This window comes from Bos javanicus, chromosome 5, assembly GCF_032452875.1.
Source record: "Bos javanicus breed banteng chromosome 5, ARS-OSU_banteng_1.0, whole genome shotgun sequence".
Lineage (NCBI taxonomy): Eukaryota > Metazoa > Chordata > Mammalia > Artiodactyla > Bovidae > Bos > Bos javanicus.
Genome location: NC_083872.1, coordinates 103,627,246 through 103,648,237, shown reverse-complemented (window position 1 = coordinate 103,648,237; position 20,992 = coordinate 103,627,246). Strand labels below are relative to the sequence as shown.

At 48.3% G+C, this 20,992-nt stretch overlaps 1 protein-coding gene across 6 annotated transcripts; it reads left to right on the top strand.

The window, feature by feature from the left end:
• Positions 1-3,023: 3,023 nt before the first annotated feature.
• Positions 3,024-20,546, top strand: PEX5 (peroxisomal biogenesis factor 5). Of its 6 annotated transcripts, none has more exons than XM_061418026.1 (16): positions 3,024-3,131; positions 4,659-4,821; positions 5,122-5,157; positions 5,470-5,602; positions 6,037-6,168; positions 12,130-12,235; positions 12,756-12,846; positions 13,239-13,349; positions 13,601-13,693; positions 14,444-14,563; positions 17,081-17,224; positions 17,411-17,481; positions 17,828-18,040; positions 18,268-18,433; positions 18,748-18,905; positions 19,189-20,546. In XM_061418026.1, the coding sequence occupies exons 2-16, from the start codon at positions 4,675-4,677 to the stop codon at positions 19,388-19,390; spliced, it is 1,923 nt and encodes a 640-aa protein (XP_061274010.1). In that variant the 5' UTR covers positions 3,024-3,131; positions 4,659-4,674; the 3' UTR covers positions 19,391-20,546. The 6 variants fall into 6 exon arrangements, with proteins under 6 accessions (XP_061274010.1, XP_061274013.1, XP_061274011.1 ...); XM_061418027.1 differs by lacking the exon at positions 3,024-3,131 and adding an exon at positions 3,956-4,036 and having other exon boundaries at positions 14,468-14,563; XM_061418025.1 differs by lacking the exon at positions 3,024-3,131 and adding an exon at positions 3,956-4,036.
• The last annotated feature ends 446 nt before the right edge of the window (positions 20,547-20,992 follow it).

The window sequence follows — 20,992 nt, the reverse complement described above, 5'->3', positions numbered from 1 at the left end:
ACCCAGTAATTTTGACCTACCTGAACTAGTAAATTTGCTTTACAGATATATGTGACATTATGAATTTAAGTGTTTGATGTATAAGAGAATCTAATGTATTAACCTTCAATGTGGGAAGTAAAGTTTTAGACTTGAGATTTTCAGATGACTAAGATAATTTGAAAAATGTTTATATGTGATCTATTAGACTTACAAGGTTGACTATGGGTTTGGAAATTTTGCCTACAGGGTTGTGTGAGCTGTCAGGCATTTAAAGTGCTTAAAAGGGACTTGCTTGGTGGTTAAGACTCTGCCTGCTAATGCAAGGGACATTGTTTTGATACCTGGTCCAGGAAGATTTCTCATGCCTCGGGGCAACTTGGCCTATGTGGCACAACTACTGAAGCCTCCACACCCTAGAGCCTGTACTCCGCAACAAGAGAAGCCACTGCAGTGAGAAGCCCATGCAACGCAACTGGAGAGTAACTCCCACTTGCTGAAATTGGAGAAAGCCTGTGAGCAGCAACAAAGACCCAGAACAGCCAAAATTAAATACAAATTTTAAAAAAGTGCTTTAAAATATGTATATTAAATGCCATGTAATTTAAAATATTTAAGGAAACAATTGAATTTTTTTTCCCAAAGGGTAAGTCTAGTACAATGCTTAATAGCAGGGATTCTGGGAGCAGGTTTGTAGGTCAGGGATCATCAAACTATGTCCTATTGTCTGTTTCTGTACAGTCTGTAGGCTAAGAATGGTTTTGACATTTTTAAATGGTTGAGAAAAATCAAAAGAAGACTAATATCTTGTGACATTAAAAAATAGTATAAAACTCAAACTTCAGTGTCCATAACAAATTTTATGGGATTATAGCCACTTGTTGTTCAGTTGCTAAGTCATGTCCAACTCTTTGCCACCCCATGAACTACAGCACTCCAGCCTCCCTGTCCCTCACCATCTCCCAGAGTTTGCCCAAGTTCATGTCCATTGAATCGGTGATGTCATCCAACCATCTCATCCTCTGTTGCCCTGTTCTCCTTCTGCTCTCAATCTTTCCGAGCATCAGGGTCTTTTCCAATGAGTTGGGTGTTTGCGTCAGGTGGCCGAAGTATTGGAGCTTTAGCTTCAGCATCAGTCCTACCAGAGTATTCAGGGTTGATTTCCTTTAAGATTGACTGGTTTGATCTTCTTGCAGTCCAAGGGACTCTCAAGAGTCTTCTCCAACATCACAGTTCAAAATCAATTCTTCAGTTCTCTGCCTTTGTGATGGTCCAGCTCTCATACCTGTACATGACTACTGGAAAGACTAGATGGACCTTTGTCAGCAAAGTGATGTCTTGGCTTTTTAATACACTGTCTGGGTTTGTCATAGCTTTCCTGCCAAGAAACAATGGTCTTTTAATTTCATGGTTGTCACCATCCATAGCCATTCCTTTATGTAGTGTCAATGGCTGCTTTCATGCTACAACTGAAGAACTGAATAGCTGTGACAGAGACATACACCTGCCAAGACGAACATATTTTCTGCTTGGCCCTTTACAGATAAACTTAGATGACCCTGGTGTAGGTTCAAAGCACAGCTTTGCTGCTTACTAGTACAAGCTTGGCACGTCACCTAACTTCTCTGTGCCTCAGTTTCCTCATCTGTAAAATGGGGATGATAATAGTCATTATCATGAGAATTAAATCAATCAGTATTTGAAAAATGCTTCAGAATAATGCCTGGTGCATAGTAAATACAATGTAAGTGTTTAAAAATTGGATAAAATTTAGCTGTGTGTTTTTGGCCAAGTCTTATTTGTGAAGTGAGATCACAGTTCTTACTTCATAGGGGTATTATGCAGATTAGAAGTGTTAATGCACATAAAATGTTTAGTGGGATGCCTGGATTTTAGTAGACATTCAGTAAACATCAGTAATTATCATTGTTACCATTCTCCTGCAAGTGGCATACACAGTGAGTTATTGCTAATCGGTTACTAAATGCCTAGCAGAGCTCAAGGTTATGTGTGTGCTATGCTTTGAATGGTACTGGGGTCTGGTTGCCTTGATTTTCTGACATTCTACTGTATCAGTGTGCTTGCAGTTAAACATTGCTCTGTCCAGGGATCCTCTTTTTTTTTTTTCTTATTTATTTTTATTGAAGTATGATGGCCTTTCCTGGTGGCTCAGTGGTAAAGAATCCACCTGCCAATGCAGGAGACATGGGTTTGATCCCTGGGTCGAGAAGATCCCCTGGAGAAGGAAATGGCAACCCATTCCAGTATTCTTGCCTGGGAAATCCTGTGGACAGAGGAGCCTGGCGGGCTGCAGTCCATGTGGTCACAAAGAGTCAGACACGACTTAGTGACTAAACAACAACAGCAAGATTGAAGTATAGTTGATTTACAATGCTGTTAATTCCTGAGTGATCCTCTTTTTAAAGTATGCACTTTTCAAAGGGGCATCCCTTCCTCCTTGGCATGGTTTAGTTTATTTAGGTACAGGTATTTTCTTTACAGTGGCAGCCTGAGAACAGAGTCCAGGCAAGGGTTGGGATCTCAAACAGGTAAGGAAAAGGAGAAATTTTTCAGTCTCAGATTTTCCCTGCCATTCTGTTTCCCTGAGGTGTCAGAGCAGCTTCTCTACCATCAGGGACATGTTTACACAGCCTTGCCCTTACGGTCCCTTGGGGCTTCCACCTTTGAAATCTACGGAGAAGGCAATGGCACCCCACTCCAGTACTCTTGCCTGGAGAGCCCCATGGACGGAGGAGCCTGGTGGGCTGCAGTCCCTGGGGTCGCTAGAAGTCGGACACGACTGAGTGACTTCACTTTCACTTTTCACTTTCATGCATTGGAGAAAGCAATGGCAACCCACTCCAGTGTTCTTGCCTGGAGAATCCCGGGGACGGGGGAGCCTGGTGGGCTGCCGTCTATGGGGTCGCACAGAGTCGGACACGAATGAAGCGACTTGGCAGCAGCAGCACAGCCAGGAAGCAAGCCTGGCTCAGGGCGCCACCTGCTGATAACCTTCCTCTCCTGCACCCTAAGCTGGGATGGTACTCTTTTTTTTCCTTTTGGCACAAACTTGTCCTTGCTCAACTGTCCACAGCCCTGAGCACCTCCTGCCCTTCTTCATGACGTCAGGACACCCTGGGACTTGGAAGCCGGTGAGATTTCAGGGTTTGTCTTCCAGTGTCCTTGAGGTTTTGACACCAGGGTCAATTTTGTGGCAGATGGTGGGACCTGAGGGTTATTCTGTGATTAAAAATCGTTTCTTGCATTGATAGTTGTGCTTTCCCAGTCTGGGACCGTGGGAATAGGGTCACCACGGTGACCTTGACAGGTGGCGACGGAGGAAGGAGGGGAGAGAAGTGACTCACTGTGCACCTTCCCTGTAGGTTACCAGCTTGAAGTCTCAGGATGTGTTGGACCCTATTTTAGTCACCGGAATTTGTCATTTTGTGCTATTTTCCCCAATACGCAGATGTGGCTGAGGGATTCGGGGGCAGGCCTCTGTCACCATGGAAACTGTGACGCTGTCCTGCTAGGGGCAGTTTGGAAGCGGGGAGGCCTGGAAGGCTGGGGAAGGCCTGGAAAGCTGGGGAAGGCCGCTGATTTGACCTCCACCATTCCTGCGTTAGGGCCTTTCTCTAAAACCGAGACCTAGAAAGGGAGGGAACATGCCGGAGTCACAGTGCGCCCCCCGGGAAGAGGCAGAACGATCTGAGTCCACGATCCGCGTGCTCGGCTTCCCCACAAAGACCAGGAAGCCCGCCTAGCTCCATTCTTTAAGATTTACATCAAATATGTCCTAGCGTCCACGATCTTTTCGAACACTCGCCTAGTCGACGCTCCAAGACTTCCCCTTTAAGACCCATGACTCCGCCCATTACGCTGCGCCGCATACTTAAAGCCCCGCCCACTTCAACAGCTTCCGCAGGGCAGCGGCGGCCGCGCGACGGACACTGCCCCTTTAAGCCCTAGCCCCGCCCCTGGCTCCCCGCCCCCTCCGCTCCAGTGCTCTCCGGCCAGCACCAGGTGCCGGGCCTGATCGGCGGCTCCGCGCGCGGCGGTGAGCTCTGGGCCCCGAGGGGCGCGAGGACACCTTCCTGGTCTTCCCCCCGCCCTTGCGGTGTCCTCGCAGGGAGCGGGGGCGGGGCTTGAGCTGCTACCGGGGCGGGAGAGATGGGGTGCTAGGAGCGCTGGAGGGGTGGGCCACGACCGGCCGAACAGGGGGTGGGGCCCAGGTGACTTAGGGGGCGGGAATGGCCCCCCTGCGGTGCTCGCCGGGCGACAGGGGTGTGGGGGCCTGGACTGACTGCCCCGCGGCGTGCCCCCTCTTCCTTGCCCGGCCAGTGTCCGCGTACAGCTCAGCTGCGGAATGGTCCCCCTTGGTTCCTTGGGGTCCAGGCCCGTCTGTGGGCGGGCGGTCGCCGTCTGTCCCGCTGCCTGAGACCGCAGTCGTGGAGGCCGCTGGAGAGGCCCCGGCGGAGCGCGGTAGCCTTTGAGGGGGGCGGCAGGAGGGCACCGGCCCCCCGACTCCTGGCAGAGGTGGGGGCAAGCCGAGAAGGCGCAGTGGCCCGCGGCCAATCACCTGGGACGGACGTCTGCCTGCCTCCCCCAGATACGGGCAGAGTTGTGGGTTGGGGAAGGGTTTGGCTCTTGGACCTCAGTTCCAAACCTCTGCCCATCAGAGAGCCGGCGGTCACCATGGCAATGCGGGAGCTGGTGGAGGCGGAATGTGGGGGTGCTAACCCACTCATGAAGCTGGCCGGGCACTTCACCCAGGACAAGGCCCTTCGACAGGAAGGCTTGAGGCCCGGCCCCTGGCCTCCAGGAGCCCCAGCCTCGGAAGCGGTGAGTGCTTTTGAGGTGGAAACCTGGGATGGAGGGTCCAGATGCACGCTTTGGGATAACTGCTTGCTTTATTGTGTTTCAAATAATAGCAGTTACTGATGAGTCAGCTTTACTGTATTAGGCATTGAACGACTTTGTATAGAGGAAGGCAACCATTTTGTGGATGAAGAAACTGAGGCTCAGAGAAGTTTTGTCACTTGCCCAAGGTCATATGAATGGAAGAGCTGGAATTTTTACCCAGGGCTGAGTTAGGGTCTGTGGTCTTCACTACTTTACCATATCATCTCTCTTTTGTCTTAGGTCTCTAAGCCTTTGGGGGTAGCTTCTGAAGATGAGGTAAATATACCAGTCTCTCCTGTCTCATTTTTTGTTTGCTCATACTTTAAACTTGGCTCACTCTTTTTTCAGTCTGCAGGCTTCCCTGATCCAATGAGAGTTGCCTCAGCTTTCTTGTTTGTTTTTTTTAACTTATGTATTTTTTAATTGAAGGATAATTGCTTTACAGAATTTTGTCGCTTTAAGTATTCTTTGAGCGTTTCCAAATCTATGGGTTCTGGGTTTCCCTTTCCTTGTGTTTGACGTTTGTGTCCCTCATGGAATGGGCCCCTGTTTCTTGCTGGGTTCGCTTTACCATCTCTCTTCTGACAGTTGGTGGCTGAGTTCCTCCAGGACCAGAATGCACCTCTCGTGTCCCGTGCCCCTCAGACCTTCAAGATGGATGACCTCCTGGCCGAGATGCAGGAGATTGAACAGTCAAACTTCCGCCAGGCACCCCAGAGAGGTGGGTCCAGGGTCTGGTGTTAGGGAGGGGAATCACTGTTTTCTGGGCAGATGGAGACAAGGGGATTTTGTATTTGGAAGCCGCTGATATTGGGGAGCTGAGTTATAGAAGGAGACAAATAGAGTAGAGTGTTTTCGCATGTACTCAGGGCTTCCCTGGTGGCTCAGACAGTTAAGAATGTGCCTGCCAATGCAGGAGATGCGGGTTTGATTCCTGGATCTGGAAGATCCCCTGGAGGAGGAAATGGCAACCCACTCCAATATTCTTGCTTGGAGAATCCCATGGACAGAGGAGCCTGGCGGGCTACAGTCCACGGGGTTGCAAAGAGTCGGACACGACTTAGAGACTAAACAAGAGCAACAACAGGGTTCCTGAGGCCTGATGGAATGATGTGTATTTTCCTCAGTTCTCTCTCTCTCTCTCTCTCTCTGAAGCCCCTGGTGTGGCAGACTTGGCCTTGTCCGAGAACTGGGCTCAGGAGTTTCTCGCAGCTGGAGATGCTGTGGATGTCACTCAGGAGTATAATGAGACTGACTGGTCCCAAGAGTTCATCTCTGAGGTTACAGGTGAGGCTTGTCATGGGAAAATCTAAAATGGTTCCTATGGGGCAGAGTTCTACACTGTTATCCTCATTCATGTTTTTTTTTTTTTTTTTTTAAACCCTCAGCTATATAGAGTGATTTCAGCTGCTTATGACCTTTCTGAACTCGACTCTCTTCTATAGGGCACTGAACCAGGTTTCTCTTAGATGGTAAAAGGGAATTGAAACTTATATTATGCAGAGGGGTAGGTTTGAACTGGTTAAGAGACTGGGAGGAGAGAGAGAACATGAGGAGTTAGGTTTTCTTCTTTGTTACCTGGAACTTTATTATTGTAGTTTGGTGGAGAGGATCCACAGATTGGATGGGTGGCAGTGTTGCCTAGGAAGAAAGAGCTGTTCACGGCATCCCTGGGGATTCTGGCATTAAGTCGTCCTGAGCAGGGTTGGAGCCTTGGAAAGTGGAATTGTGGAGTTCAAAGGCTTGAAGTGTACGGTCTTGGTGATGATAATAAAAATTAATAATATGAGCTAATGTTTACTTCGCCATGAGCTAGGCTTTGTTTCAGTGCTTTAAATGCATTGTCCATTTAATCTCCCCGAAAACCCTTGAGGTTGTTACTGTTTTTATTCTTAGTACATAGATAAGAAAACTGAGGCTGAGGGATTAAGTAGTTTGCCCAGGGAATCATGGATTTGTAAGTGGTGGAGTTGGAATTTGACTCTGGGTTTGAATGATTCCAGAGTTGGTGGGCTTAGCCATTATGCTGTACTGCCAGGCCTGCATCTTAAGCTCTTCAGGGTCCCAGCCTAACTTTCCATTTTTGAGTTGTCCAAGGTCATCACACCCCGTGGGACTGCTTCTTCTCCCCTCAGCCTGTCTGAGGACAGGCCTGAGCAAGGGCCTTCTCTTCAGCTTTGCTTTTCCTGATTGCTCTCAAAGTGAGCACTGTTAGGCTATTTCCACTTAAGAAATCAAGAATAACAAGAGAGATAAAGGGAGAAAGTCACAAAGATCCTGGCCTCTCAGGGTCCTCCTGTCGTCATAGTTACTGAATTTTCATGACACGATTAATGACCTAATGGGTACCTCCTGCCCCCAGTCATTTTTATTGTCCTAAAGATAGGCCTTCCTCTACACACAGGAGAAAACCCCCAAAATCTAGCAACTAAAATAAAATAAAGCTGCTGGTCTCTTTTATCATGACTCCCTTTCCCTCTTTTAAATTGGAGTTTAAGGAAGAACAGTGAGTGTTCTTGGTTTCTGGGCACTTCATATTCTCAAAGCCAGTTGAACTTCACAGTGACAAAAGGTAGATATTCTGCCCGCATTTTATAGACACGGAAATTGAGTTTTGAAAGGGTTAATATTTTGTCTGATTATCATTCAGTAACAGAGATGATATTCAAACTTATGTCTGACTCCAGGCTCCGTACTTAGAACCATTACACTATCATTGAGAATCTTCTTTGGAATTGCCTCAACTGGAAAATCTGAGCTTTAACCACAAAGTTCCCTCCACCAGACTAGTACTCACCTTTTTGTACACATTTTAGCTTTAAGTGCTCTTATTTCAGAGATACTTCTGTTATAACTCATGAGCATCAGTCATTTTTGATAACTCAGGATGAGTTTTTAGTTATTATTGATGAGATTTTTGTTATTACAATTACTCAAGTGCTTGGAGCCATTGAAATCTTCCTTATCCTGTAAATGAAGAGCTACTTTAGAAAAATGTATTGGACCTGTCTTACGTGTTAAATTCTCTTTGGGAGATCTCTCTCTTCCTCCTCTTGTTTCCTGGAGGCAAGGATGTGGAAAACTGGAAAGGAAAGTTGAGCTGTGTGGGATCTATCTTCGTATAAATGCTCTGTTGCAGTAATATATTGCTTTGTATGTAATGGCCCTTCAGGATTTATTGAATGAAAAAGTTGAGATCTGGCAGAAAGAACTAGAGGGAACTGACTTCTTAGTACAGTCCTTTGTGGTATCTGCAGAGATTTGGTTTCAGGACCCCTGTGGATGCTCAAGTCCTTTATATAAAATTGCATCATATTTGCATAGAACCGAACCTCCCATATGCTTTAAATCTCTGGATTAATTATTAATATCTAATACAGTGCCAGTGCTTTGTAAATAGTCGCCAGCATGGGACAAACTCATGTTTTGCTTTTTGGAACTTTTTGGAATTCCCCTGCCCCACCCCCTCTGAATATTTTCCATCTGTAATTGGTTGAATCCGTGGATGTGGAATCCCTGGACACTAACCTCATAGCATTTATGGCTGATATTTTCAGAGTAGTGACATAGCCTGTTTCTTTGTGGATAAGTAGACTTCAAGTTGAGAGAAGGTTATATTCTTTAAATCTTTAATATTTTTAAGTCTCCATTATAAGGATTCCAGAATTTAGTAAGAAACCATTTTTTCTTGTTTTAATGTTGTATTTGGAAATATAGTGCCTATGGAAGTTGCAAAAAACATGTACAGAAAGTTTCTGTGTGTCTTTACCTCTGTTTTCACCATTGGTCATATTTTGCATTTGTTCGTTATGTACAATATCAAAATCAGAAAATTGCCATGATCCATGTTTTGAACTGTGGTGTCGGAGAAGACTCTTGAGAGTCCCTTGGACTGCAAGGAGATCCAGCCAGTCCATTCTGAAGGAACTCAGCCCTGGGATTTCTTTGGAAGGAATGATGCTAAAGCTGAAACTCCAGTACTTTGGCCACCTCATGAGAAGAGTTGACTCATTGGAAAAGACTCTGGTGCTGGGAGGGATTGGGGGCAAGAGGAGAAGGGGACGACAGAGGATGAGATGGCTGGATGGCATCACTGACTCGATGGACGTGAGTCTGAGTGAACTCCGGGAGTTGGTGATGGACAGGGAGGCCTGGCGTGCTGCGATTCATGGGGTCGCAAAGAGTCGGACACGACTGAGCAACTGATCTGATCTGATGTATCTTATTAGATTTCACCAGTTTTATGTACTTTTATTTGTGTGTTTATAGTTTCATGTAGTTTTATCACATGCAGATTTGTGTAACTATCACTGCAATCAAGATTCAGAATTATTCCATTACCACGTGAAGCTCATTTTTGAGTCTGATGTATTTCCTGACGGAACTCCAACCCTCCCCCCTTATTTAGCAATCTTGTGGGCTAAATAACTATCCATCTTGTGATTGCTCAGCTCTAGAGAAGAGAAACATCTTTAAGGGGTTTTGAGTTTAGATTGCCTCAGGTAACATGGTATGTGGGGTTTACATGACAGTCATGAGAGATAAACCTGCTCTTCATAGGAAGACCAGTGGCCAGAATTAGCAGATGGTGATTGGCGATAGATCTCCCCTTGATGGCAGCAGAAAGGCTGTGGAATAAAAGGAATAACAATCTCATTGTGATGTTTCCACTTTTGTATGGCTTTGCCTTGAGCCGACAGGAATGATGATAGTAGCTAATACTTGTTACTCTGTGCTTTACACTGGCATTATCCCATCTGGTCTTCACAAGAATCCTGGTGAGGTAGCTATTATTATCTCCATTTCACAGATAAGGACTTAGAAACTTAGGGGGTTGACTGATTCGTGGGGAGGGAGACTTGGGGCAGGAGACGCACAGTGAGTCAGTGATAGAGTTGGGATCCGTGTGCAGGTAGGCTGACCCTAGAACCTGCCTTCTTTCTTTTTTTTTATTTTTTAAATGTAATGAATTAATTTGGCTGTGTCAGGTCTTAGTTGCGGCACACAGGCTTCTCTCTGGTCATGTCAAGAGGGCTCCAGAGTGCGGGGTCTGTAGTTGTGGCACGTGGGCTTAGTTACTGCGTAGCGTGTGGGATCTTCGTTTCCCGAATCAGGGATCAAACCTGTGTCTCCCGCGTTGGAAGGCGGATTCTTAATGGACCACCAGGGAAGGCCCTAGAACCTGCCTCTAGACCACTGTGTTATTTAGCAGATGTGGAAACTTCCACAGATAGAGGTAGGAAATTCTGAGTTTTTGACTGTTGAGTTGGTGTTCATGTTTCTAGATGAGATGAACACACACTGAGAATTGAAGTGAGGTGGAGGCTCTGAGTCAGATGTCTGGTATCTAGGTTAGGTTGCTGGGTATCACTCTAGGATCTCCTGACTTTGGATAGTCCCTCCCACTCAGCAGGCCTTAGTTCCTTCAATCTCACAGGCAAGCACATGGATCTGGATTTCTATAAGATTTTCTCAAAAAGCATTGAAGGCCAGGTAGTATTTTTTTGATTATTTTATTTTACATCCTTTGTTGGAGTAGATTCCCAATGCCAGAAAATCCTGAATCTCATGGCCAGTATGGTTAAATACCAAATTATGGCTCTTTGATGGTGATGCATCTATGGGATTTTTTTTTTTTTCCTAAACTACTTCTTGTCCATTGTAGAGCCTGGGTCATTTCGTACTTTTTCTGTCGCTTCTTGTCCTGTAAAGGAGGATTGCACAGAACTGGTGTTCTCTGTAATTCGAGGGGTATTTGTGGCCAGAATATGCTTTTGCGAAACATTCCAGCTGAAGGCATGACTGGAGGGTAAGGAGAAGGGACTGGTTATTTTTCAACAGAACAGGATAGGGGTATTAGGCATTTCCTTATTAGGTCTCCAGACTTGAGCCAACAGTCTAGCTGGGGCAAAGGAAAGAGAAATGTTGCCTGTAAAAGCCAGTGAGGGAAATCAGGATATAAATGTTAGGAGCTCTTGAAATTAAGAGACCAAGTCCATGATCAAAAAAGTTGTCAACTGTATCTTTCATTTTATTGTTAATAAGTCACTCATTATTTATGATTAGGTGATATCTGTGTCTTGATTTTTTTTTTTCTTTTTCAGATTTTGGCATTGTTTTCTCAGATGTTGAGATTAGCTTGTTGAAATTATTCAGACAGAGTGTCAGTTCAATGGAATAGAAAGTTCTGTTATAAATCAATACTGAGAAGGTCAACTTGCCTCCTTGGTATTAAAAGTGGTGACAGAGCTTCCAAAGACAGGATGACCATGTGTAAGGGCAAGAGGACCGAGCAGGAAGGAAAGAAGACCACAAGCCCATCCTTCACTTCGTGTACTAATTCCTTAGGGCCCCTTTAAATCCTTTAATTTGTCTCTCTTTTTATTTCTGGCCTCAGAATAGAAAAGAGCAAAGTCCTGCAGGTTGAGAAAAGTTCAGCAGCCTCATTTGTTATGTTTATTCTGAGATTGCCTTGGTGCAACCTTTGTCACGAGAGCTTCTAAGACAATTTCTGGAATTAGACTGAAAAACATAGCTCTCAAAACCAGTCAGACGTGACAGAAGTCAGAATAGTGTTTATCCCGGGGTGGGGTGGTGGTGGGGGCCTGCGAGAACCCGAGAGGGAACAGGAGACAGTCCATGCCGTCCATGAACACACATCTGGAGTGTGTTCATAGGTAGAAATTAATGAAGCAGCACACCTAAGTCTGGCCCACTCTACGTACTTTTGTGTTTGTATGTTACATCTCAAAAAAAAAAAGACCCAGTGGGCAGAGTGGGCCCATATATCTCTAGGTCTGGCTCAGCATTCTGCTCCTCAGATTCTCTTGGTGGTACATTATGTTAGGATGAAATACGAGCCTCCTGTGCCCTGGAGGGCGTGAACTGTATAGACAGGACAGACAGAGGCTTGATTAAGGAGTGGGAGCGCTCATGTCTCCCTGGTCCCTGAGGTCCCCGCATCACCTCTGAGGAAGCTGGAGGCCCGGTGCCTGCTGTCTTAGTGAGCACTCTTGTATTTCAAACAAAAAGTGTTTGGTCCATACCCCTCTCCTGAGCCGCCTCATTTGGTCTCCTGTCCCCAGCTCAGTACACTTGTCCCCCAGGCCCCTGGGGAGTAGGTTGGATATTGAAAACTTGGTAGTGTTTTCTTTTGACCAGGGGTGTCTGTGGGATTCTGCCTTGACTTGGTTTGTGTTCTCCCCTCCCTACTCCCTTGCTGACTGCCCACCTCTCTGCTCCTTGCAGACCCTTTGTCTGTGTCTCCGGCCCGCTGGGCTGAGGAGTACCTGGAGCAGTCAGAGGAGAAGCTGTGGCTGGGAGAGCCGGAGGGAACGGCTGCCGCTGATCGCTGGTGAGTCCAGCCTCTTCTCTCTGGATGGGCCCCGTGGAACGAGCACTGGACAGTCCCCTCCCTCAACCCCCTGTCTGCTCCTGTGCCCCGCAAGCTCCTCCATCTACATCCTCAAACCTACTTGCAGCCCCTTCATTACCTACTCTAAGGCTTCCACTTGTACAATTACCCCAGTTTATTTATGTTTCAAATGTAACTGAATCAAGAACCCTAACTATTGTACCAATAATTCGTAGCTTTATCTGACGCACCTGTTTCCCTTTAATTTGGAGCCTGCTACTGTCTGTTCCTTCTCTCTGTCCCAAAGATGGTTTGGGGAAGAGAGAGGTAGAAGCACGTAGCTAGTGCTCTGCCCCTCCTGCCCAGAGGTCCTTCTTTAATGTAAAGTGGAATTTGTGGGAGTGTGGACACCCTCTCTCTTCCCCGATGAGAACTCTACTGCAGGCGAGGAGTGGGGAACAGTGAGGGCAAGGTAGTGGCAGACCCACGTGTACAGTTAGCACATCCTCGCCTGTTCCAGGTATGATGAATACCAGCCTGAGGAGGACCTGCAGCACACAGCCAGTGACTTTGTGGCCAAGGTGGATGACCCCAAGCTGGCTAACTCTGAGGTGAGCTGCATCTCACCACTGCTGCTTCATCTGAGAAGTCAGGGGAACCCTTCCCTTACCCCCGTTTAGTTTAAAGAGAAAGAGCTGGGACCCGGGGTCCACTCCTTCCTCTCTGGGGCGCAGAGACTTAGGGCCTTGCCTCTTCCCCCAGTCTTGTTGCCCGCACTTCCTTGCCTGCTAACCCTCTGTCTTTTCTGTGTCTTCTCCTATCTTTAGAGCCAGAGATCCCCCTCTCTTTGCTCTCCGCTTTTTCCAGGGTCCTTAGCATACCTTGTCTGAAGCTAGAGGTGGTCCTCAGGGGGAGGGGTCAGTGCAGGCTCCTCTGGGCATGGTCGAGAGGGCACACCTGCAAGTCCTCTCCCAAGTGGCCCGTGTATGTCTCTGTGCCCCAGTTCCTGAAATTCGTGCGGCAGATTGGCGAGGGGCAGGTGTCCCTGGAGTCCGGCGCAGGGTCAGGCCGAGCTCAGGCAGAGCAGTGGGCGGCAGAGTTTATTCAGCAGCAGGTAGGCTCCTGTCACCTCCCAGCCCCACCCCAGAGCTGCTGGTGCCCCCGGCCGTGGGCTCAGGGGTCCCAGAGGGTGAAGGGAACCTATTGCCAGCTTGTTTGGTAGCATCCAGGTCCTGAGTGGGCGGGAAAGAGATTCTGAGAATGTTCTCAGAAGTGCCCAGGTTGGTGGTATCTAATGGGTGTTCACTGGGCATTTAGTGGGTAGAAAATCGGTGGTGGTGCTATGACCAGCCTGCTTTGTTACAGGGTACGTCAGAGGCCTGGGTTGACCAGTTCACAAGACCAGTAAACACGTCTGCCCTCGATATGGAGTTTGAACGAGCCAAGTCGGCCATAGAGGTGAGAACAGCTGGCGAAGTGTGACCAAGCCAGGAGGAAATGCTCCTCTGGAGAGAGTGGGTGTCCCAGCATCAGAGATGATGGAGAAGGCAATGGCACCCCACTCCAGTACTCTTGCCTGGAAAATCCCATGGACGGAGGAGCCTGGTAGGCTGCAGTCCATGGGGTCGCTAGAGTCGGACACGACTGAGCGACTTCACTTTCACTTTTCACTTTCATGCATTGGAGAAGGAAATGGCAACCCACTCCAGTGTTCTTGCCTGGAGAATCCCAGGGACGGGGAAGCCTGGTGGGCTGCCGTCTATGGGGTCGCACAGAGTTGGACACGACTGAAGTGACTTAGCAGCAGCAGCAGTAGCAGTATTTCATAACATTCTGGATCATCTGTGTCAGAATTACTTGGGATGGGGTGTGAGTGTGAGTGATAGTCACTCAGTCGTGTCTGACTCTTTGCGACTACATGGAATGTAGCCTGCCATGCTTCTTTGTCCATGGAGTTCTCCAGGCAGGAATATTGGAGTGGGTTGCCATTTCCTTCGCCGTGGGATGGTGTGGGTGCCTGTCGAAAACAGCACTTCCTGGGCCTCCCAGCCCACTGAGTCAGGATCTGGGAACAGCATCTGGGAAGAGCAGCAAAGGAAAGCTTTCCGGTGATCTGAGACACGTGGGAAAGGAAGAGCTACTGCACTGAGAGCGGGCCGGGGCCGTCACAATGGACCTTCTTCCCTATCTGCCCTCCCTCCCTTACAGTCTGATGTCGATTTCTGGGACAAGTTGCAGGCAGAGTTGGAGGAGATGGCAAAGCGTGACGCTGAGGCCCACCCCTGGCTCTCTGACCATGACGACCTCACATCCGCTTCCTATGACAAGGTGAGAAGTGGCTGTTTTCACGTTGCAGGGTTTCCTTCTTTTATTGTCTCTCCTTTACTCCTGAATTTGAAGGGTACCCACATTTAAATAATCATTTTCTTGAGCCCCCTTCCATGAAAAGGAAGCCTGGATTACTCCCAGTGTGCTAAGTCACTTCAGTGGTGTCCAACTCTGTGGCCCCATGGACTATAGCCCTCCAGGCACCTCTGTCCATGGGATTCTCCAGGCAAGAATACTGGAGTGGGTAGCCATTCCCTTCTCCAGGGGATCTTCCCGACTCAGGGATCGAACCTGTGTCTTTTAAATCTCCTGCATTGGCAGGTGGATTCTTTACCATTAGGGTCACTCCGTGTTCTTCTCCAATCATTGAAAGTATTCTTTATTCTTGGGATATAAAAGTTAATAACAGTAATAAGTGACATAGTACCTGAAATAGGGGTTTGTACATGATGCGTTAAGAGCACAGAAGAAGGAGTTCTGCTTTGGAGGTTGGTTGAAAGCATTTTAAGAACATTGATAGCTCCTTTGGTAGAAAATGTTAGGAAGTAGGCCATCTCTGCACTCTAACGTAGTATCTATTTACTTATTGTTTTAAAAATTAATTTATTCTTTTGGCCATGCTGCAGGGCATGTGGGATCTTATTCCCTGACCAGGTGGTCCCCTGCACTGGAAGGCGGACTCTCAACCTCTGGACTGCCAGGGAAGTCCCTGTTTTTAGATTCTTGAACCCTGTTTTGACATCATTGATACCTCGGGTGGGATATTGCAAAATTAGGATTAGAAGCATTTGAATTAATGTTCCACAAAAATATGCTAAACTTTGTTATCACATATGAACAATCCGGATTTTATCTCCCTTTTGCTGTTGAATTATATGTCAGTAGTAGCGTTTTTTTTTTTTTTTTTCAGATGTGGCTCTGACTCTGTCAAGTAAATTCATGGGTCTGTGAATGTAAATTTTTTTATTTATGGTCCTTAAATTGCAAGACTGCAGCCATACCTTGAGCAGCTATTGTAGACTGTTAAAATGAAGGAGAAAATTCTGTGATGGGATATACTGTACTTAGTAGTGATCCTGTTTTTGCAGTATGATCCTATGAAAGTTTGAGCAGACCAGACAGTGGATCAGGCCTAATGATTAGACTTTTTAGGCTGCAACAGTGATCCCAAGCTTATCCTGCATCTGTAGGTTGTTATGGGCTTCCCTGGTGGCTCAGACAGTAAAGAATCTGCCTGGAATGCAGAACCAGGCTCGATCCCTGAGTAGGAAAGATCCCTGGAGAAGGGAATGGCTGCTCACTCCAATATTCTTGTCCCTGGGAGAATCTCATGGACAGAGGAGCCTGGCGGGCTACAGTCCATGGGGTCACACAGAGTCGGACATAACTTAGTGACTGAGAAACAACAACATCCCAAGTCCATCTCCCGTATGTCGTGTTTCTTAAATCGCCATTGTAATTATTTAATTTTTATCTGTCACAAATAATTTGCATCTGATGGCTTATAGTGGTTTAGAACTTTGCTGGCAGGATTTAAGCATTTCTGGTTCTTGATCTCTTTCACAATTATAATGAAGAATGGCCTCATCTATGTTCTTATTTCGTAGTTTTATTCTGGTTTGTCCTTAACTGTACTTAGAAAGGGCCTTGCCCTGTGTCTTGTATCTTGTTTTCATTCTGGTGTGTTGTTTTGTGGTGGTGACCCCTGCTCTCCTCAAAGGAGCGTTTTGTTCCCTAGTCACAGTCACATGCTTACTAGGAATCCAGTTTACCTAACACCTCTCTGCTGCGTGGACGGCCCCGGGACAGAACTCAGCACAATAGCATCCTAACCCCTCAAATGAGAACACCTCCACTAGAACAGGACGTGACTCTGAAGCCTTTTCTGCCCGCAGGATTTTGGAATTTAGCTTTCATTTATTATCAGATACAGATTAATACTAATAACTTTTAAGAATGAAACTGGAGAATAAATTAAGTTTTTCAAAGTGCTTGAATACTATCCTGTCAGTACGCACGGGACTCTGCGAGCTGGGTGAGAGTTGCAATTGAATAGCAGAGCCTCAAATCACATTTCCTTTATATATTATCTCACTATTGCAAGATAACAAGAAATGCCCTTTGAATAGCTAAAGAGAGCTTATCTCATACCCTAAGCAGATCCTGTTAAGAAATGTGCTCTGTCCAGTGCTGAGGAGTCAAGGATGTGGAAATATCAGCCGATAAAGACTTCCTAAAAATAAAGTTTAATTGCAGTGTGGATCAGAGTTTGCCAGGCTTTCCAGCTGCTGGGAGCAGGGTAGCAGCGTGGGCTGACTTCACTGTGGTTGCGGACAGTCTCCTTCATGACATGAAGTGTTTGCCAGCATTTCTCCGATCCCTTTGTGGAGGCCCTCCACTTCCTCTCCACCTCTTGCCTGTCTTGGTTGTCATCTCTCATTCCCACTGCTCCATAGCAGCTCCCTCTGAGATTCCACCTTCTGAGACTGGGTCTCACCTGGCTCCTCTTCCTTGTAGGGGTACCACTTTGAGGAAGAGAACCCCCTGCGGGACCACCCCCAGCCTTTTGAGGAGGGGCTGCGGCGGCTCCAGGAGGGGGACCTGCCCAACGCCGTGCTGCTCTTCGAGGCAGCTGTGCAGCAGGACCCCAAGCACATGGAAGTGAGTGGCTCCTCCTTCTGACCTGATTAGAGAGGGCTCCGCCAGTCTTGAGGGAGGCCCTGAAGTGGGTAGTGCACAAGGGTTAGGGTCTGGGTGGGGGCCTGGGAGTGAGATGGTGAGTCTTTGGGGAGCCAGAGGAAGGGATGATGACTACACGGGTGATGAAATCTGGCACCTTCTCTCTAGGCTTGGCAGTATCTGGGGACCACCCAGGCAGAGAACGAGCAAGAACTTTTAGCCATCAGTGCGCTGCGAAAGTGAGTACTCTGAAGAGGGGGCACGGGTCGGGGAGGAGTGAGGTGGTCTTGGAGCTCTGCAAACAGTGTTTAGAACGACATGTCCTGGTCTTCTCTCTGGCCACTAACAAGTGTTTTCTCATGATGAAACACTAAGGTTTGGAGTGAACTTGGGAATAACTGTCTCCATACCCTGGCTGATTCCTCAGCTGCTGAAATGTCCCCTTTCTCAGATCTGTGACTTTATTAATGACCCACCAGTAGGGGATTCCTCTGTATCTGGATGGAGGGAGTTGGCAGGTAACTCTCGGCTTGGATTGCAGGGTGCTGCTGCTGAGACCAGCCCTGTCCCTCTTGGTCCAAACAGGTGCCTGGAGCTAAAGCCAGACAACCGGACGGCCCTGATGGCACTGGCTGTGAGCTTCACCAATGAGTCCCTGCAGCGGCAGGCCTGTGAGACCCTGCGAGACTGGCTACGCTACACGCCGGCCTATGCCCACCTGGTGGCACCCGGGGAAGAGGGGGCCGGTGGGGTGGGCCTGGGCTCCAGCAAGCGCATCCTGGGGTCCCTATTGTCTGAGTGAGTCAGGGGCTCCTGGGGTGGCAAGTGGTGACCAGGGAGAGGGAGGACCTGAACAGTGGAAGTTGGGGTAGATTGCCGCTCAGTTCTGGAGGGTTGGGAGACTCAGGGTTGGAAGGAAGGAAGGGTGCAGGTGGACAGATGCATCGTGGGTTAGTGAAGGGAGTACTGGGAATATAGACGTATCCATCCACCTGCCTTTCTGCATCTTTGTCTTCCTCACCCAGCTCCCTATTTCTTGAAGTAAAAGAGCTCTTCCTGGCGGCTGTGCGCCTGGACCCGACATCCATCGACCCTGACGTGCAGTGTGGCCTGGGGGTGCTCTTCAACCTGAGTGGGGAGTATGACAAGGCGGTGGACTGCTTCACCGCTGCACTCAGCGTCCGCCCCGACGTGAGCATCTGGGGAGGAGGGGAGAGAGGCCCTGACTCCGTGTCCCGGGGAGAAGTCCTTTGATGGGACCTTCAGTGTCACGGGGTGTTTCCTTCCAGTTCTGCGTCCTGGTTTCCTTGGGAGAATTGGGAGGGGAAGGGCGGGAGTCCAAGCTCATCTGGGCTTAGGGGAGTCTGCAAGGGTGAGTGGTAATGTCGTGACTTGTGGAGACAGGAATGGGATCGTAACATGCTAGAGAAATAGAGTGGGGAGATGGGGCAGAGTTGGATGTGAGCCTGGCTGGTGTTTCTAACCCTTGGCCATCCCTGTCTTAGGACTATTTGCTGTGGAATAAGCTAGGGGCCACCCTGGCTAATGGAAACCAGAGTGAAGAAGCAGTAGCTGCGTACCGCCGGGCCCTTGAGCTCCAGCCTGGCTATATCCGGTCTCGCTACAACCTGGGCATAAGCTGTATCAACCTTGGGGCCCACCGGTAAGAGTGTCTGCTGAGGAGGGAATGAATGAACGAGTGAACGAACAAATGAATGAATGAATGAATGAGTGACTGAGTAAATGAATGAATGAGTGAACAAGTGAATGAATGAATGAGTGAACAAGTGAATGAATAAATGAATGAACTCCTCCCTGCCATGGGCCCTGGCTCCTCCTCTGATCTGTTACTTGACCACCAGGCCCAGCTGCTTTCTCCCCTCGCCCACTGACTTGCCTCCTTCCCTGGGTGTCCTCTCACCAGCTCTCATGCTTCTGCCCTGCAGGGAGGCTGTGGAGCACTTTCTGGAGGCCCTGAACATGCAGAGGAAGAGTCGGGGCCCTCGGGGTGAAGGGGGCGCCATGTCAGAGAATATCTGGAGCACCCTGCGTCTGGCCTTGTCCATGTTAGGCCAGAGTGATGCCTACGGGGCAGCCGATGCCCGGGACCTGCCCACCCTCCTGGCGATGTTCGGCCTGCCCCAGTGACAGTGGGATGAGCTGCCCTGCGAGTGTCTGCTTGGAGGGGTCCCTGTGCTGGACATGATTCCCTCTCCCCAAATGGGCCTACCAAGGGGGCGGGCTGATGACCACAAGCGGTACCGCCTCTCAGGGGCCACCTCCACGTAGGGGTGGGTAGTCTGCATTCTAGTTCCTGCATAATTGTGGGAAAAGGAGCCGTGTCATCGGAGCCCTTGGTAATTCAAGGGCTGTCCGTCCAGCTCCCTATCTGCTCATCATGCCCTTTCTTGGTGCTGCTTTTTGGTTAGGACCCAAAGATAGAGGGTAACTGTTGTCATCAGCTGCCGTTTCTGATGGGTCTGCCACATTTGTAACATCTGTCCTTCCCCGACCTTTCCCAGGAATTGATAATCACACAGCCTCCTCAGGCAGTGGTGTGGGGCAGGTCCTACCGAGCACCTCTGTGATGACCGTGTCTAGGGTGGCATGTGAGATTGAAGTGTTGATTTGGCTCAGTGGAGCCGGGTTTTTAGGGGTACTTGTGGTTCTGTCATCCTTGGACCTCCCCTGGCTGCAGCTTGGGTTTCCTGGTTGCTGCTGCACACAGTGATGGGCATCATTGCGGGAGGGGTCTTCAGGGGCTACCGGGGTCAGTTGCTGCAGAGTGTTTGGGTGGGGGGAGTGGGGAGGAAGGCTTGTTGTGGACTGAGCCTCGAAGGAACAAGATGGGCTCAGGTCCAGGGCTCTGGTCTGGGGCCTGTGGAGGGAGTACAGAGCAGGGACGAGGACTGTCCCTAGTGTGGCCATCCCCCTCCGCTTAGAACGACCTGCGAGTTCTTCTGGAAAGCCGGTTCAGAAATTGCCACCATGCCAGATCCCCAACAAAGAGGGGGTTCAGCTTTACCTTGAGCCTCCTTCTTCCCCCTCACCACCTCCACAGGGGGAGGGTGAGCATGGGTTCTGCCAAGAGACACACTCACCCCCAAAATGCCTGAGGTGGCCATGAAGCCGCTTGCCTTGTCTTCAGTAGCTAATGACCAGAGAGATTTTGTTTTTAAACTACCATGCTCCCAAGGTTCCATCCTGAAATTTATTTTTCTTTGTATGAATATGTGTAAATGATTTAAAAAATGAAGCTGTAAAATATTTGTATGAAGAATAAATGAAACTGACATGGCTTTGAGTCCTGCTTTTGGGTGTGCATTTGGTGTGCTGGGAAGGGAGTTGCTGTTTGGAAGTTGGTGTTCAACAGTTTTTCTCTCTTTATCTTTCAAATTCTCAGTGGAACATCGATTACCCAGCATCTACCCAGTAATTATTCAGCACCTAGTACACGGGAGGTACACGAATGAGATGGTCAGGGTCCCTGTGTTCGTGGTGCTGATGGTTTAGCAGGAGAGTCAGGTGTTTAGCAATTTTTTACTTGTGTTACTTCAATACAGAAAAATATGGGGTACAATATAATTGCTTGGTATTTTTTATTACAAATTATCACATGGAAAGACTTCAGTAGTCTTTTTCAATACTTAGGGCATTGAGATGCCAGCATTTCAATGCTGGCTCTGCTGGGTTTTATCAGAAACTAGAGACATATCAAGATGGGTCTCTATCCTAGGGAAAAATTTTAAA

Coding starts and splice junctions, on each gene's coding strand:
- PEX5 (XM_061418026.1), top strand. CDS start 4,675: ATGGCAATGCGGGAGCTGGTGGAGGCGGAATGTGGGGGTGCTAACCCA. Junction 5,603..6,036: donor CCGCCAGGCACCCCAGAGAG/GTGGGTCCAGGG, acceptor CTCTCTCTGAAG/CCCCTGGTGTGGCAGACTTG. Junction 18,906..19,188: donor ATCAACCTTGGGGCCCACCG/GTAAGAGTGTCT, acceptor TCTGCCCTGCAG/GGAGGCTGTGGAGCACTTTC.